The sequence below is a fragment of the Protopterus annectens genome, chromosome 4.part0 (genome assembly GCF_019279795.1).
Source record: "Protopterus annectens isolate FY-2018-M chromosome 4.part0, PAN1.0, whole genome shotgun sequence".
NCBI lineage: Eukaryota > Metazoa > Chordata > Ceratodontiformes > Protopteridae > Protopterus > Protopterus annectens.
In genome coordinates, this window is record NC_056733.1 from 1,768,149,043 (window position 1) to 1,768,165,541 (window position 16,499).

The 16,499-nt window shown below is 35.1% G+C and overlaps 1 protein-coding gene across 1 annotated transcript in view; it reads left to right on the top strand.

Annotated features, from left to right (window-relative positions):
• LOC122800013 (serine/threonine-protein phosphatase 2B catalytic subunit alpha isoform-like) overlaps positions 1 to 16,499 on the top strand; it is a 2,229,074-nt gene that overhangs the window by 1,677,244 nt on the left and 535,331 nt on the right. Inside the window, exon 4 of the mRNA XM_044069477.1 lies at positions 13,378 to 13,489. Coding sequence (XP_043925412.1) covers positions 13,378 to 13,489 — 112 coding nt within the window. The remainder of the gene's footprint in view (positions 1 to 13,377; positions 13,490 to 16,499) is intronic.

The following is a 16,499-nucleotide window of genomic DNA, read 5'->3' on the forward strand; positions in this document are numbered from 1 at the left end:
GTTAGCTATTGCTTGTTCATATTTGCATCAATAATCCTAAAGCCATGCTCTGTACAAGGTTTTAAAAGATTTCATCTTAAAGCTTACACAATAGCAAACTTAACTGTAATAATATTTGACCTCTGTCTAGTGCAGGTAAGTAGACATTAACTGTTGTTTTTATGATACTAATTTATAAAGGTATAATTTGCACATTTTTCTAAATATCTCAACAACCAAGTAACATAAACAAAACTCCTTAGCCTCATATGAAAGCTCTCAGCTGGATGAATAAAATGCTGCTGAAAGTATGTGTGTAACTTGAGTGGTTGCAGAGATATTATAAGTTGTTTACAAAATATTACAAATGTAGTAGTTACTGTGTTTACTGTGACTTATAAAATTCCATTTAAGACCCAGACCCTAAAGAATACTAACACCATAAAAACTGTTTGTCATTTATACTTCTTTCATAATCCCTATGGTTTCAGCGATATTAATATTTGTTTGAAATGTCAGGACATAATTTGATTCTCAAAAGGCTTAGGCTCCGCCCATTGGAAGTTACAGTGCAAACTTCCTGAGCTCCATTGGAGTGAATGAGTTAAATAAATAAATACACGTACAGTCAGTCATTCTACATGTCTTCTGGTTAGGCTGTTTATTGCCTAGTCACAGCTGGTCACTTTCTTTCTCCTAGGTTCATAGGTACTTACTAGATTGCTGATCTGTGAGGATGTAAGAAGCCTAGACTGATATCCCTGTGGTCATTTTTAGTCATTATATTTTGTGTATGAATAACCCAGAAGCAGCCAGAACACGGATATGTTGGGATATTTACTTGCTACCCCTATCCTTGAGGGACATGGGTGCCAAGCTAGGGGAGAATTGCAGTTTCCCATCCATTCAACCAAATTACATTTGAATATAGTAGGAGAAGCATTTTGCTTTCTGTACAGTGGAAGACAATTCCACAGAAGAGTTGTTCTCTGCACCTGTCCTTCCAACATGTTCTACTTATGTTGCAAAAGAGATTGAGATCACCTGAGCAGGTGTTCATGCTACTGTTGGACTTGTGAATATGTAACAGGTCTGACAGTAGAGTCCCCTGAAGCTCTATACTGAAGGCAGAGGTCACTTGTTAGTAGCATGTATGATACTGAGGAGGAGGGCGAGGCTTGGAGATGCAGTTTTTATGATTTTGGCTCTTGATTTTTCTTTTTTTTTTTTAGTGAAAAACATTGTGGTCATTCCTCTTACATTAACTTGCAGCCGACAGCAGGACCAGTGTTCATGCTAGACTACTGTCTGTCATTTTTGGGAAGTTTCTCCCTTTTTCCACTGTTATATGATTGAGGAGATTGTATGTAGAAGTGTGAGGGTGTGGGGTGTGCAAAGATCTCTGCCAGATTTTTTTTTTATCTGTATGGAATGGGTGTAGGTAAGCTTTTAGTTATTCATTTGTGATTATTAAGTGTATCTTTGAGTGATATTGCGTTAACATTTATAGGGGGGAAGCTATACACACACACACACACACACACACACACACACACACACACACACACACACACACACACACACACACACACACACACACACATGTAGACTCACTAGGGCTGTGATTCATATATAAATAGCACATAACACAGTTCTAATTACTGGATATGCAAAAGGTACAAGAACTGTAAGACAAGGTGTAAACACATCATCTTAGCTGTGAGCCACCCCATGAAAATAAGCAATCAAATATTAGCACTGAGCGAGTATGCATTGCTCAGCTCCCAGTTGCTGTCTGAAATGTAGATCAACATTTGCTGAAATTCATTAAATTAGTAGCCCAGAGTTTACCTTTTCTTATCCTGTGTTATTTCAGAAGTTAGTTTTTCATTAGTTCCTTAAATTATTCTTCATAAGATTTTGCATAAAATTAAAACTGGATTAAATGTAGTTGCCTAACACTGCCTTGTAATTTTCTGTAGAAACAAGCATTATGATTGGTAACCTCCGATAATCTGGAATTTCATGCTGTTTTCAAATATTGCTATGTATTTGCATTCGCCATAATTTGCATCACTGATTTCTCTCAGAGGGTTATGATGGAGTGACTGTTGGGTTTGTGCTTTAGGATCATTTTGGCAGCCCCGTAATAATGCTACATATGTGCTTTAACTTGAGCACATTTTGTGTACAGGAAACACAAATACTATTTACTTACACTTCTGCACTGGCCTACTACCTGCCATCTTCAGCATGAATTATTGCCACTGGATCAAAAGAACACCTGAAGAAGAGCACTTTTTTAATTTTCATCCCCACTTTAGCCATGCTGTCAAGACCCTAATTCAGTTCTCCCTGGTAGTAGTACCTGTAGGTATCATTTGCCCCAGGTTTTGATTAATATTTTTGCCATGGTGCCACTGGTAAAATGTGTCATGGTCTGGTAAGCCACTGAGACAGTCAGTTGTTGTGTTGTTGTGTCTTTCGGCTTTTCCCGGTTAGGGGTCGCCACAGTGGAACTCTGGTCCGCTAATGATTGGCAGTAGATTTTTACAAGCCGAGTTGCCAGCCCTGACGCACAACCTTCAAGAAGGTACGCCCATTCACGCATGTCTCCCCACAGAAGATGCTGTAGCTGAGAATCGAACAAGATAACATCTTACTGTGAGGTGACAACGCTACCGCAGCACCACCACCGCAGCTCTAATGCCAGAAATTAGAGTTTCATAGCTCTTCTTGTTCAGAAAATGCATGTTGCTGCAAAACTTGTTGTTCTGTTAATTTGTAAGTGAATTAGAGTAATATTTAGAAATTGTCTTTGATTTTGGGCCTTTGTCCATATTGCTTTTTGGTTTCATCCCTAATGCTTGAGCAGAGAATTTGAGAAGAATGCTGTTGTCTGAATGTAACAGGGGAGTGACAAAACCCAGGAGCAGTAGCTGTCATCCTGCAAAAGGTTTAGAAGTTTTCTCCTCTCCCTCCGCTCATTCTATTCTTTTGGCCTGCAGGCATAAAGCAATGCCTGGATTTACTTAGTACCTTCATGTCCATAATTTTGCACTTTTGTGAAACTTAGCTGCAGTATACATGCTCCTTCCAGAGCTTGTGCCTGATACATGGCTGCACCATTTAAACATGAAATAAAAACACTTCATCATTTTTAATTGACTCCCTTAGTTATTCAAACTGCTGCTATTGAATCTGGTAAGGTCATGAAGTATGGAGTTACCCAAGTTTGATTGATATCAGAATTTGTATGGAGATGTGGTGCTGTAGTGGTACACTTCCCCAAATGATGGGTGCAAGGTGCTTGTTTCCCTGCAGAAATACTTTTTTCCACTGTTTATGTTAAAGCTGAAAGTAATGCATTGCCAGTGTAAGAGATTTTCTGTTTTATGGTGCAGTTTCCTGGAGTTTTGTTGTTCTACAGATTTGAATGTATGCTCCCAAAGTTCCTCCGCATAGGAATGCACTGCGTGGCCTTCTTCCCCGCAGAACTCCTAAACTGCAGCACTTAAGTGGCTCCCTTACCTGGAATATGGCCTCATAGTCCCATTCCCCTTTAGCCAATTGCCAGTATCTGAACTGGTATCTGAAACCAGGTCATCTGGAAGATGCCCCCCCCCAAAAAAAACAATAAATGTGCTTATTGTAGCAGTCCATGCACTGTGGCAGCTAATTACTTGTTAACTATTCCATTTTTTGTCAAATTTCTCTACTATGTTACAAGTAACTTGTTTATAAAATGTTACATAATTATTTATTATACTTGTATTTTCATCCTTGCTATGTAAAAGGGTATTTTTTCCAAGATCACTATTCAGCTGCAGCAGCATTTCTGATTTTCATTTTTAATATTTTTGGTAGTTTTATTTCCATAGATTTGTTTTATTTGTGAAGTGTAAAGCTTTGGGACTTTCAAATATTCTTGCCACTAGTATTGTAAGATGGTTGTTTTGCATTTGTTTCAACTTGTTCCATTGTTTGGAATTGCCTTTATTCTAATAATACTATATTGTCATTTCTTCTGTAGCGGTCAGCTTTATTGTATATTGAATTATTTTGTTTACTTACTGTAAAAAATTTTTTTTCAGATTAACTCTACATCTGTCACATTGCTTATTGACTTACAGTTTACAGATTAAATTGTAATACTTATTGTGTTTATGTTTCTAGCTGCAGACACTTTGTTCTAGGGTCATGCGCCTTTTTGAGTAAAAGTTCTAAATACACTAGATTGCGTTCCTTTCGAGGTGTAGATATTATTTGTAACATTTCTGAAATAGTGAAGCCAGCCTATATCGGGAAGCCCAGCAAAATTAAGTGTGGCATTGTTGCTTACTTAAAACATTAACGGTTAAGCATTGTTTATAAAGATTTCAGGCTAAACACAGAAGGTCAAAAGTCACTGAATGCATGTATTTGACTGCAAAGCAATAGTAAAATAACTTAATTGGGGGGGGGGGGTTGACCTGCTTTTATACAGTTCATCATTCTGTTTTGCAATTTTTTTATGAGAGACACCCACTGTAAAATAGTCCAACAAACTTTACTTTGGTGTATGAACTTGTGTGTGTGTGTGTGTATTTGACCTGCTTCTATACAGTTCATCCTTCTGGGTTTTTTCTTTTTCCTGATTGAGAGAGACCCACTGTAAAACAGCCCAACAACCTTTACTTTGGTGCATGAACTTAAGTTGGGGGGTGGGGGCATTTGACCTGCTTCTATACAGTTCATCATTCTGGCTTTTTTCTTTTTCCTGATCCCTATGGAAAGCCCAGCAATGTTCTTTTTTTTTTTTTTTTTTTTTTTTTTTATATCAGAGAGACCCTCTGTGAAACAGTCCATCAACCTTTGCTTTAGTATATGACTGCTCTCTCAAAACCTTGCAGTCTTATCAATAGTTCTGTCAGTTGTAGAATGTTGCTTCATGTACTGTTATAAATGTTGTTGTATGCCATTTTCCCAAATGTGCATTCCCAATCTCTGACTTAGCTGTACTCCCACCTGTCTTACTTCCTTTCACCCATAATGAGCTCTCCCTTGGCATTGTTGCCATTTGTACACAGTATGTCCATGTCAGCTAATTTTATGCATTTTAAATGGCTGCTTAGGAGTCTGCAGTGAACTCAAGTAATTGCAATCCAAAGACAAAATAAATCACCCAAACAGTTAAAGGACTTCGAAGTACCAGAAATACAGTCCAAAAAGTAAAACAAAGAAGTCCAATGCCCTCAAATGTGTGCAGTAAAAGGATAACTGTCAAGGGCTGCAATATGACAATATGAAAGGAAGAGGATACTGCAAAATATCTGGGAAGTGAAATGATTATGACATCTTACGTGATTCTCTCTAACAGGTAACACCTTAATTACTTGAGGTCAAAAAGTAAAACAAAGAAGTCCAACACCCTCAAATGAAGAAGTTTAATAAAATAAGAAAGCTTTCTTAACTCATTAAAAATGGGGGAGATATCATTAATAAAACAGAACTGTGTGAATATAAATGGATACATTTTTTTGAGCAGACCATTTTCCTGGACAGCAACAAGTATTAGTATCAAACCTATTCTGAAAGATAAACATGATGTTATATAAATACTTTAGTAAGCTAGGATATGGAAGAGCTAAGCTAATACTGCAGTGAATTTTTGTATTGGCACTTTAAAGTATTTTAATGAGTTAATTGATTGTTTTAACTAATTAGCTGCATGATGTTTAAAAAGGTTCTCAGTGAACTTGAGTTTTAAACACTGATGAAGAGTTTTTACTTGAAAGCTTTGTTATTTTATTAAACTTCTTCATTTGAGGGTGTTGGACTTCTTTGTTTTACTTTTTGACCTCAAGTAATTAAGGTGTTATTTGTTAGAGAGAATCACGTAAAATGTCATAATCATTTCACTTCCCAGATATTCTGCAGTATCCTCTTCCTTATCATATTATCATATTGCAGCCCTATCCTTTTACTGCACATCCTAAATGGGGTCCAACCTCTGTAAGGTTTTCTGTTCAGTTCTGTATTATCTATTAGATTTATTTATTCATTCTTTATGAATTCCATACATAAACATGTTTCAGTGCATTGTATTGTATTTGTTCTAATTTTAACACTGTTCTGTTCATAAGTATTTGATGCTAACTTGAATAATTAATCCTAGCATGAGTGAGTGTTTAAACTTAGAATGAAAGTATGACATTCATTCTTATATTTTTATTTTTTATTATTATATAATTGCTTTTAAGTAGTATATGTTGAACTGATCACAGTCGACCAATTTTATACTTTGTATTTTATATATATTTTTGGGTTCATGTCATTACATCGACAAGCGGAAGATCGACAGTCACTCCACCGACACATGAAATAATCGAAACCGCAAACACGGACATTTAACAGGTAAGAGGTTTACATTTTGCTAATCATGCCTACCACACATGCATAACACTGCCACACTTACTAAAACATGGTAGGCATGATTAGCGAAATTAAAACTCTTACCTGTTAAATGTCCGTGTTTGCGGTTTCGATTATTTCATGTATCGGTGAAGTGACTGTCGATCTTCCGCTTGTCGATGTAATGACATGAACCCATATTTTTATATAGTTAGTGTTGCTTTAAATATTTGAATGTGAGTTAAGCACAAGGGAAGTGATGTCACACAAATTTAAAGTATATATATATATATATATATATATATATATATATATATGTTACAAGCTCTGTGATAAGTTTGGCCTGAGGAAGCCTATAAGGTGAAAGCGCTTGCCAGTTTCTTTGTCAATAAAGTGTTCGTTTTCACAAGACTACATCGTTGTGCTTCCTTCTAAAGTGTATTTTGGATAGCAGTTTCCACTTGTAATGAGGTGAAGACCGAATTTCAACATATAATAGATTGTGCTGTTTTATTGTGGAACAAGTTTCTTTTTAGTGATGTGAAGACCGACCTGTTAATTCAAGAAAATTTACTGGGATTTAAACAGCCAGTGTGTTTCGCTGACTATTTTACAGCAAACTGTTTGCAGAAGACGTGAAACTTTAACGACCGCTAACTTAACAAACAGTTATTGTTCAACATAAACTTGTTTTTGGCTATCAATTTGGATGGTTACCTTCAACTATCTGTGGCGCTCATTTCAAATTTGCTTTCCATTAACTGTAAGTAAAGAACTGAAACTGGAATAGTGACAGTTGCTCTGCCAAGGTGTCTTGCCATTTTTTAACTAACAAATGTTATTGCCATTATAGAGACACTAAATATAGCAGCTATTTTTTACCTGATTTTACATAATTTGTTTTAGTGTAATAAATGAAATATTTTAGCTCCAAACGTACAATGTTCTCTGGAACAACTAAGACCCTTTTTGTGTTCTGCTTAGGTAACGCTCTGTCTTTCATAACTGTTGCAGTGTGTATTATCTGCATGTGATTTGATAAGTGTTTTGATTAATTACTAATAATATCATGCGCTTTTTAACCACCAGTTATATGAAAGCCACAACTTCACTCTGTATTTTTTACAGTGCTTCATGATCCTGTTGTTGCTAAAAAAGGTTTTAGACCAGTCTGCTTACACAATCAACATAAGTAAAGTAAATAAATTAGATGACAATCAAGAAAATGTCACAGTACTTGTAGTCTAGGCAGTTATTAGCATTTCACCACTCTAATAATTCTCTGAATTGTATTATTAATGTTAGTTTGACAAACTTGGTAGCTACATCATCTTCTGAACTGATGGTTAGGTGTTCAAGCCCAGTTGGAGACTTAAGTGCAGCATAAAGTGCTTTGATACTGATCAAGTGCACTTTCAGTTGCATGACATGTTAAATTAAGGCCCTTCTACCAGTCCTTATCTTGGAGCTGTCCACATGGGTGCCCTGACAACAGTAATATAAACCCTGTCCTTATTTGGAAAACAGTGAGGGGTTTCTGCAGCTGTCTTGGTGAACTAGCCACTAGTGCATGTAGTGTTCAGGTTGCATGTGGAAAATGTGTTTACTGTCTGCCCATTCTGTTACTCCATTGCCATACTTAAGCACATGTAGAGATTTGCTTCTGTCTCTAGGCCAAATTATTTAATAATTTCTTATTCTTCTTTATCTGGTTTCTGCACCTACATTGAGTTGCCACTCATCCTTTGAGAATGTGCATTTATTGCTAACTCGAAAGTAACAGAATGCCTCATGTGAACACCTGCTACATGCTGAACTGCGCATTATTAAAGTAAAAAATGTATGTGTGTGTGATGCTAATCTGTTAACCATTTGCACTACCACCTCATTTAGCTTTCACAGTAAAAATGGTGTCCCAAGTAGTTCTACAATGTAATATATTAAAGGAAACTGAAAAAATATTTTCTTGAATATATGCATTACTAATAAAGAGGAATAACTTCTGTACATTGTAAATTCTAGCCACATTCACTTCCATATGTCAAAACAGTTCCAGACAATGTAATTCAGCAGTGGTAGTTAATCAGTAAGGTTTTTCAAACTTCCTAGTAGCTTCAGTGGCATTTTCTAAAGTTTTCCATGGCTTATTTCTTTATTGTTGTACAGGTGTATCTCACTGAAACCTCCTGTCAACTGGCAGGCTGTGTCAGTCCTTACAAATGACTTTCCTTTGGTGTTTGTTCTGTATGTAAAATCACAAGGAAGGAAGGAAGGAATAACATACTCCATTTGTAGCAGGAAAACCTAGGGAAGAACGGCATCATCCCTGTCTCATGTCTTTATCTCTATCTGCCTGTCTGTCTTATCTTTTCTCAATGGTTTGGTGAATCCAAGAGCCACTAAATTGATTGTAGATGTGCATTCACTGTGTGTGTGTGTGTGTGTGTGTGTGTGTGTGTGTGTGTGTGTGTGTGTGTGTGTGTGTGTGTGTGTGTGTGTGTATATATATATATATATATATATATATATATATATATATACATATGCATAAACACAAATATCATTTAAGTTGTCGAATTGTGAAAAAAGCCAGTACAGCTAATCAAAATTCAGCTGATCGCAAATTGTTGGTTTTTTTCTGTGCAAGATGTTGAACAGTGTGAATTGGGGAATTTGCCCTTTCCCCACTATAGTGTAATCTCAGAGTTAGCATGTATACACACGCACACACATAATATATGGGTCTACTTCACTTGACCTAAAACTCATTTGGCTGACACCCATTTGACTGACACCCAATTGACCTAAATTTCATCTTAGTGACAACTCATTTGACTGACTCCCATTTCACAGACAGATCACAATGCTGAATTTCCACATACTAAATCTTAAACCATATACAAGCACACTCAGAACACCAATAACTAACCTTTTCCAGAACTTAAAAACTACTTACTAACCCTCTTAACAGAAACAGGATAATGCACAACCAAACTAGATGGGGGTCAGTCACATGAGTTTTAGGTCAAATGAAATTTAGGTCAATTGGGTTTCGGACAAATGGCAGTCAGTCAAATGAGTTTTAGGTCAAGTGAAGTAAACCTCTATATATACATATATATATATATATATATATATATATATATATATATATACACACACACATATACATATACATACACATACACATACATGCATACACACACATACACATATATGTGTATGTATATATATATATATATATATATATATATATGGTTCTCCCGTTCGATTCTCAGCTGGAGCGTCTTCTGTGTGGAGTCTGCATGTCCTCTCCGCAGTTGAGTGGCGTTCGAAAGACATGTGTAGAATGGGCGTGCCTTTGTTGAAGGTTGAGCGTTGAGCTGGCACCTCGGCACCATAAAAATCTACTGCCAATCATTAGCAGACTGGAGTTCCGCTGTGGCGACCCCTAACCGGGAAAAGCCGAAAGAAGAAGAACAACAACAAGCAACATATACACATATACTTATACTTATAAAATTAGCTTGCACCTCCCCCCACAAAAATACTGTTAACTTTTTTTGTTTCAGTGTTTAATTTTTTTCAGTCATGTAATGAATGAGCAGTTTTGTTTGATCTTTTGACTTTCATTTATATGAGTATACACCAAAGTGTCATATACATACACACATACACATATATATGCATGGATTACCTTAATTTCATTGACAGCTCATTTCACTGACAAGCAAATCAACAAGACCAATTCACTGAAAGTTCATTTCACTGACAACTCATTTCACTGAAACTCATTTCGTCAACAGTTATATATGGTCTGTTCCCCACTGTAGTGCGATCCTGGAGTTAGAATATATAGTAAGGGGGTGTGGGGGGTTTGAGGCCCCCCACACCCCCGTTTCTATATATTCTAACTCCAGGATAGCACTACAGTGAGGAACAGGCCATATATAACTGTCGACAAAATGAGTTTCACTGAACTGAGTTGACAGTGAAATGAGTTTTCAGTGAGATGAACTTTCAGTGAATTGGTCTTGCTGATTTGGTTGTCAGTGAAATGAGCTGTCAATGAAATGAAGGTAAGCTATATACACATACACACGCATGTGCACACATACGCACGCACACGCTCGCACATGCACACACACACACACACACACACACACATATATATATATATATATATATATATATATATATATATATATACACACACACACACACACACACACACACACATATATATATATATATATATATATATATATACACACACACACACACATATATATATATATATACATACACGCGCACATATGTATATATATATATATATATATATATATATATATATATATATATATATACACACACACACACACACACACACACACACCCTCACTCATACGTATACATACACACACAAGCATGCACATGTTTACCCACGCTCACACATAGAAATGTTCAAATTTTTTTAGAATATGTGACTTTTTTCTCACATTAGCTTATCCACTGTGATATCTTTCATAGTGGAGAAAAAATAAATCCCTAGTATTTTGGGTGCTTCTGCGTCAGATGCTGATTTCCAGGTGCATAATATTAAACTGTAGGTGATAAACTACTGGTTATCATTAGCTATGTGGAATAGTACAGAACAAACTAAAGGTAATGTATTTATTGTCAATAAAGTAATATTTTATTCTATAAAGTACATATAATACATAGTTCTGCTTCTTTGATTATATTTTCCATTTCCATATTTTGGTGACAGTCAGTTCCTATTATCACAAGGAAACACATGGTAGTGTCATGCTTCCTGTAACTTTTGCTTGCCTTATATTTTTATATTTCTTCATTATCATCTTCATGGACTAAATGCACTTTCATTTTACAGGGAAGCATTTAGTTTCAGTGCGTCATTGTGAGCTGTGACTATGTTGGAATGTGTTTCAGTACCCAAAATGCTTTGCATTGACAATTTCATCAGAAAAGCTGGGTTTTCCATACTGATGCTGTGCATTGTTTTCTTTTGTAACATTTCTCAGCTTGTTTTATATTATTTACCTGGAATATGCAAGTTCTTATTTCATCATGTAAACAAGGCAACTGTTTTCTGCTTCCAGCCTAGAATTCTTTATCAGTGCCTTTTTCTTCCATAGTTAACGAACACAACTCATGTGGTTTATTTGTTATTATGCGGAAATGTTAACATCACATACTAGCATAATAGTTCAGTAGTGCCTTCACAATGGCATGCAGCATCACTTGCATGTAATTATAATAGTGCCATCATAGTGATATATGACATCACTCATATGTAATTATATTAGTCCAATCACAATGACATACATCTCATATTAGTGCCATCATAGTGGCATTTAGTATCATTCATATTTAACTATATTAGTGCCATCACACTGGTATACAATATCACTTGTATGTAATCATATTAGTGCCATCACAGTGGCATATGACATCACTTACATGTATTATAATAGTGCCATTACAGTGGCATACAACATCACTTATATGTAATTATAATAGTGCCATCACAGTGGTATATGACATCACTCATATGTAATTGTATTAGTGCCATCACAATGGCATTCATCACTTGTATGTAATCATATTAGTGCCATCATAATGGCATATGACATCACTTATATGTATTATAATAGTGTCGTTACAGTGGCATACATCACTTTTATGTAATTATAACAGTGCTGTCACACTGGCATATGACATCACGTATATGCAATTACATCAGTGCCATCACAGTGTTATATGAAATCACTTATCTGTAAATATAATAGTGCTATCACAGTGGCATACAATATCCCTTTTATGTAATTATAATGGCATTCCATCCACGGTGCCATGGATTGCATTTTGGGGATTTGTGTATAGCTGTTTTCATGTAAATGAATAAAATCATCTACAGTCAGTCTTGTAGTATGGTTTTTGAAACATATACATACCATGTAGCTTTTGCTTGCATGTACACCACAGAATTATTGCCCTATTGCTGATGAGTTAACTTAAAATGTCTTATTGTTAATAAATGTGAACATTTTTTCTTTGCTGAAATTATATACTGCAGAATTTGCATATGGAAATGTCACTAAGTATCATATTTTGTTTAAATTAGCCAGTATTATAGATTGATTGCAACTAATTCTTAATGAATGTTTTCTTTTTGCAAGTATGGTAGATGTTTTAATATTAATCACAGTGGCATATGATATCACTCATATGTAACTATATTAGTGCCATCACAGTATACAACATCACTTATATGTAATCATATTAGTGCCATCACAGTGGCATATGACATCACTTATAAGTATTATAATAGTTCCATTACAGTGGCGTACAACATCACTTATATGTAATTATAACAGTGCCATCATGGTGGCATATGACATCACTTATATGTAATTACATCAGTGCCATCACAGTGTTATATGAAATCACTTATATGTAATTATAATAGTGCTGTCACAGTGGCATACAACATCCTTTATGTGTAATTATAATGGCATTCAATCCATGGTGCCATGAATTGCATTTTGGGGATTTGTGTACAGCTATTTTCATATAAATGAATAAAATCATCTACATTCAGTCTTGTAGTATGGTTTCTGAATCATGAAAGATATATATATACATATATACCATGTAGCCTTTGCTTGCATGTACACCACAGAATTATTGCCCTGTTGCTGATGACAACTTAAAATGTCTTACTGTTAATAAATCTGAACATTTTTTTCTGTGCTGAAATTATATACTACAGAATTTGCATATGGAAATGTCACTAAATATCATATTTTGCTTAAATTAGCCAGTATTATAGATTGATTACATCTAATTCTTAGTGAATGTTTTCTTTTTGCAAGTACAATAGATGTTTTAATATTAATACTGAAGTACAGCATTTAGTTTGTACATCTGATAAAAATACGTTTTTGGTATGACTTAACATCTAAAATGTTTTCTATTCAGTGTGTTCTGTACCTATGGTCTCTGAAAATCCTGTATCCAAAGACATTATTTTTACTACGAGGGAACCATGAATGTAGACATTTAACAGAATATTTCACATTCAAACAGGAATGTAAGTAATCATTAATGTTTGTGTTCTGGCCTAGTTTATTTTGTGTTTCTGTCCTATAACTGTCATAGTCTGCCTTTTTTTAGAAACCATAAGCCTGCTTTTTAATTAGTATGTCTGCCTCGTGTATTATGTTTTTCAGTATGTCAGTTTATAACTTAAAGTTAGACAATATATTGCTTTTAGAACTCTACCTTTACTTTAATTGAAATATTAATTAGTTCTACTTTATTAGATCATTGAATGTGGTTTTAAAAGTAACTGGTTTTAGTTGCTTTGGAGCCCCTTGATAAGCATGTAAAGGAAAACAGCATAGTCATAAAGATCTTAGTACATTTTGATTTCATAAGCTAGAAACTTGTGCATTTAAAAGAAGATAAAAGCAAATCTGACTGTGGTGCATGTGTCATGAATCTGTAAGTTTATTTCCATTATTTTTCTTTTCAGACAATAGGTATGCATATGAGGACCAGGAAAAGTTGATTTATTTAGGACACTGTTAAACCCTTCAGGTTGTTCAAATTTGCGTAGCTTTTTAATCAGTTATATTTTACTAAAATAATTTTTCCTGATGGTTATGATATTATTCATTATGTAAATGTTCATGGTTCTCCAACTCTATATAAATATGTTTAGAATTTAAATTGTGAATGTGAGTAGTTAAGCATTCTCTTTAAAAAATAAACTCAAATCCTTCATAATTTATCTTTCCAATTTGTCTGTCAGAAATATTTTGCCCAGATTTGAATTTTCTATTACTGCTGGTTTTGAGGGACTGCAATCACCATTAATGATGTAATGGAGTACATAATTTGCAAGGCACTACAGCAGGTGTAACTGACCATACAAGTGGTGATTCACAAAGTTCGTTTCCTAAGGAGTGACTCTTGAACTGCAGATACATGCATTCAGATATTTCAAGCATTGGCATTAATGCCCTTCCAGCCTGCTAATATACCAAAACAGTTGTTCCCATAATGTGTCCAGGTTGTTCTTAAAAATATCTAAATTATTACTTGCTTTTATGTAACTTAGTAGTCTGTTCCATGCATTAGCTGTTCTCTCATAGAACCAATTAGTACACTTCTCATTCCAATAGAATATTCTGCATAGGTTATCTGGTGATTCTCTACTACTTTGTGATAATCCCAAATATTCCCAGAGGTTGTTGTCTCTAAATGCCCTATATACTTGAATAAGGTCTCCTCTTAAATATCTATTTGAGACACTGTATAAACTCAGATATTTTAGTCTTTCGTAATAACTTGGATTTTCAAATCCATGGATGCCCTTGGTATATTTCTGCTGTACTCTTTCCAGTTCAACTCATGCTTGTTTTCTTTTAAGGCTTCCATGTTGTTATTCCATACGCAAGTTCATTGTTTATGTAACTAATAAACAATTAATTCATCATTTCTTGTTTCCTAGACTCTATAAATCTTTTTGTACAACTACTTTTGTAACTGTCATTAACCAATTGGTTGATATGATTAGGAAAAACTAAAAGCTACATCTACCCATATACCAAAGTCTGTAAATGAAGCTACATTTTCAATCAGTGTGTTGTATTAAATATTCACCTTTCAGTTTGTCTCCCAAATCTCATACGCTTAGTTTTTGATGTTTTCATCAGCATATTATTCTTCTATGCCCAAATGATCAATTTAGTCAAGTTCTTTTGCAGAAGTGCCCTATCTATAACACATAAATATTGTGGGAAGAAATATCCAGGGAATTGTTATGGCTAGGCTTGCATAGGCCCTAGGGCCGATTGCCTAGTACCAACCTATGAACCTATATGTCAGTCACCCTGCTACACAGGGGCCCAGAGAAGTAAATATTGTGGGAAGAAATATCCTGGGAATTGTTATGGCTAGGCTTGCATAGGCCCTAGGGCCAATAGCCTAGTACCAACCTATGAACCTATATGTCAGTCACCCTGCTAGACAGGGGCCCAGAGAAGTAAATATTGTGGGAAGAAATATCCTGGGAATTGTTATGGCTAGGCTTGCATAGGCCCTAGGGCCGATAGCCTAGTACCAACCTATGAACCCATGAACCTATGAACATGTAATCAGTTTACTCAGTTTCAAGTCATCTGCATACAGACTGTAGAACACCTCAGATGAAAAAGATAGACCTGAAAGATACAATCTAAATAAGTATGGGCCAAGGGCAGAGCCCTTTGGGACACCCTGACTGTAACTAAGAATTTTACCTGTCTAAATGCTGTATGATACTTGCCATGTCCTATTTGTAAACCATGCAGCTATATACCTTATTTCTTATCGAATACATCAATACCTAGTTGTTTTAATTTACTGATCAGTGTTTTGTGTATGACCCTGTCAAATGTTGAAGTTAAATCTATATAAATGACATCGGAGCACGATTTTTCATTCATAGTTGTTATTATACTGTTATTGAACATCATGTTACAGTTGGTAATAGATCTATTTTCAACATATGTATGCTGATATATGGTATCAAGTCCCAACTTTTCCATTTCTGAAATAATTTATCCAAAATTACCTTCTCCATTACTTTTCCACAATGTGAAAGTAGACTTAAGGGTCTGTATGACTCCGGATTTGCCCTACTCCCTTTCCCTTAAAGACAGGTAATAATCCAGTCTTGAAGAATCTCCCCATATTTATATGACCTAGTAAACAGTAGATATTAATGGCACTGTAAGTTCTTGCTGAAGTGTTCTCAGGTCATTGTTACTAATTTCATGCCCTCCCTGTGCTTTGTTTGGATCCAGTTTACATAGTTCTTTTTCAATATAAGATTTTGTAAATATATCTATAATCTGTGGTGTCTGAAAATAATTTTTAGAATCTACACACAGTTTATCATTTTGTATGTCTTTGTTCCTTCTACATCTTATGTGCCAAAAAAATGGTTTCCTATTATGCCCAATATCTCTATATTTTTTTTTTCAAATTCTTCTTCATTGTGTCTCACAGTATGCTTAATTTGTTTGTTTAGCTTGTCTCTTTCAGTTTTCTTA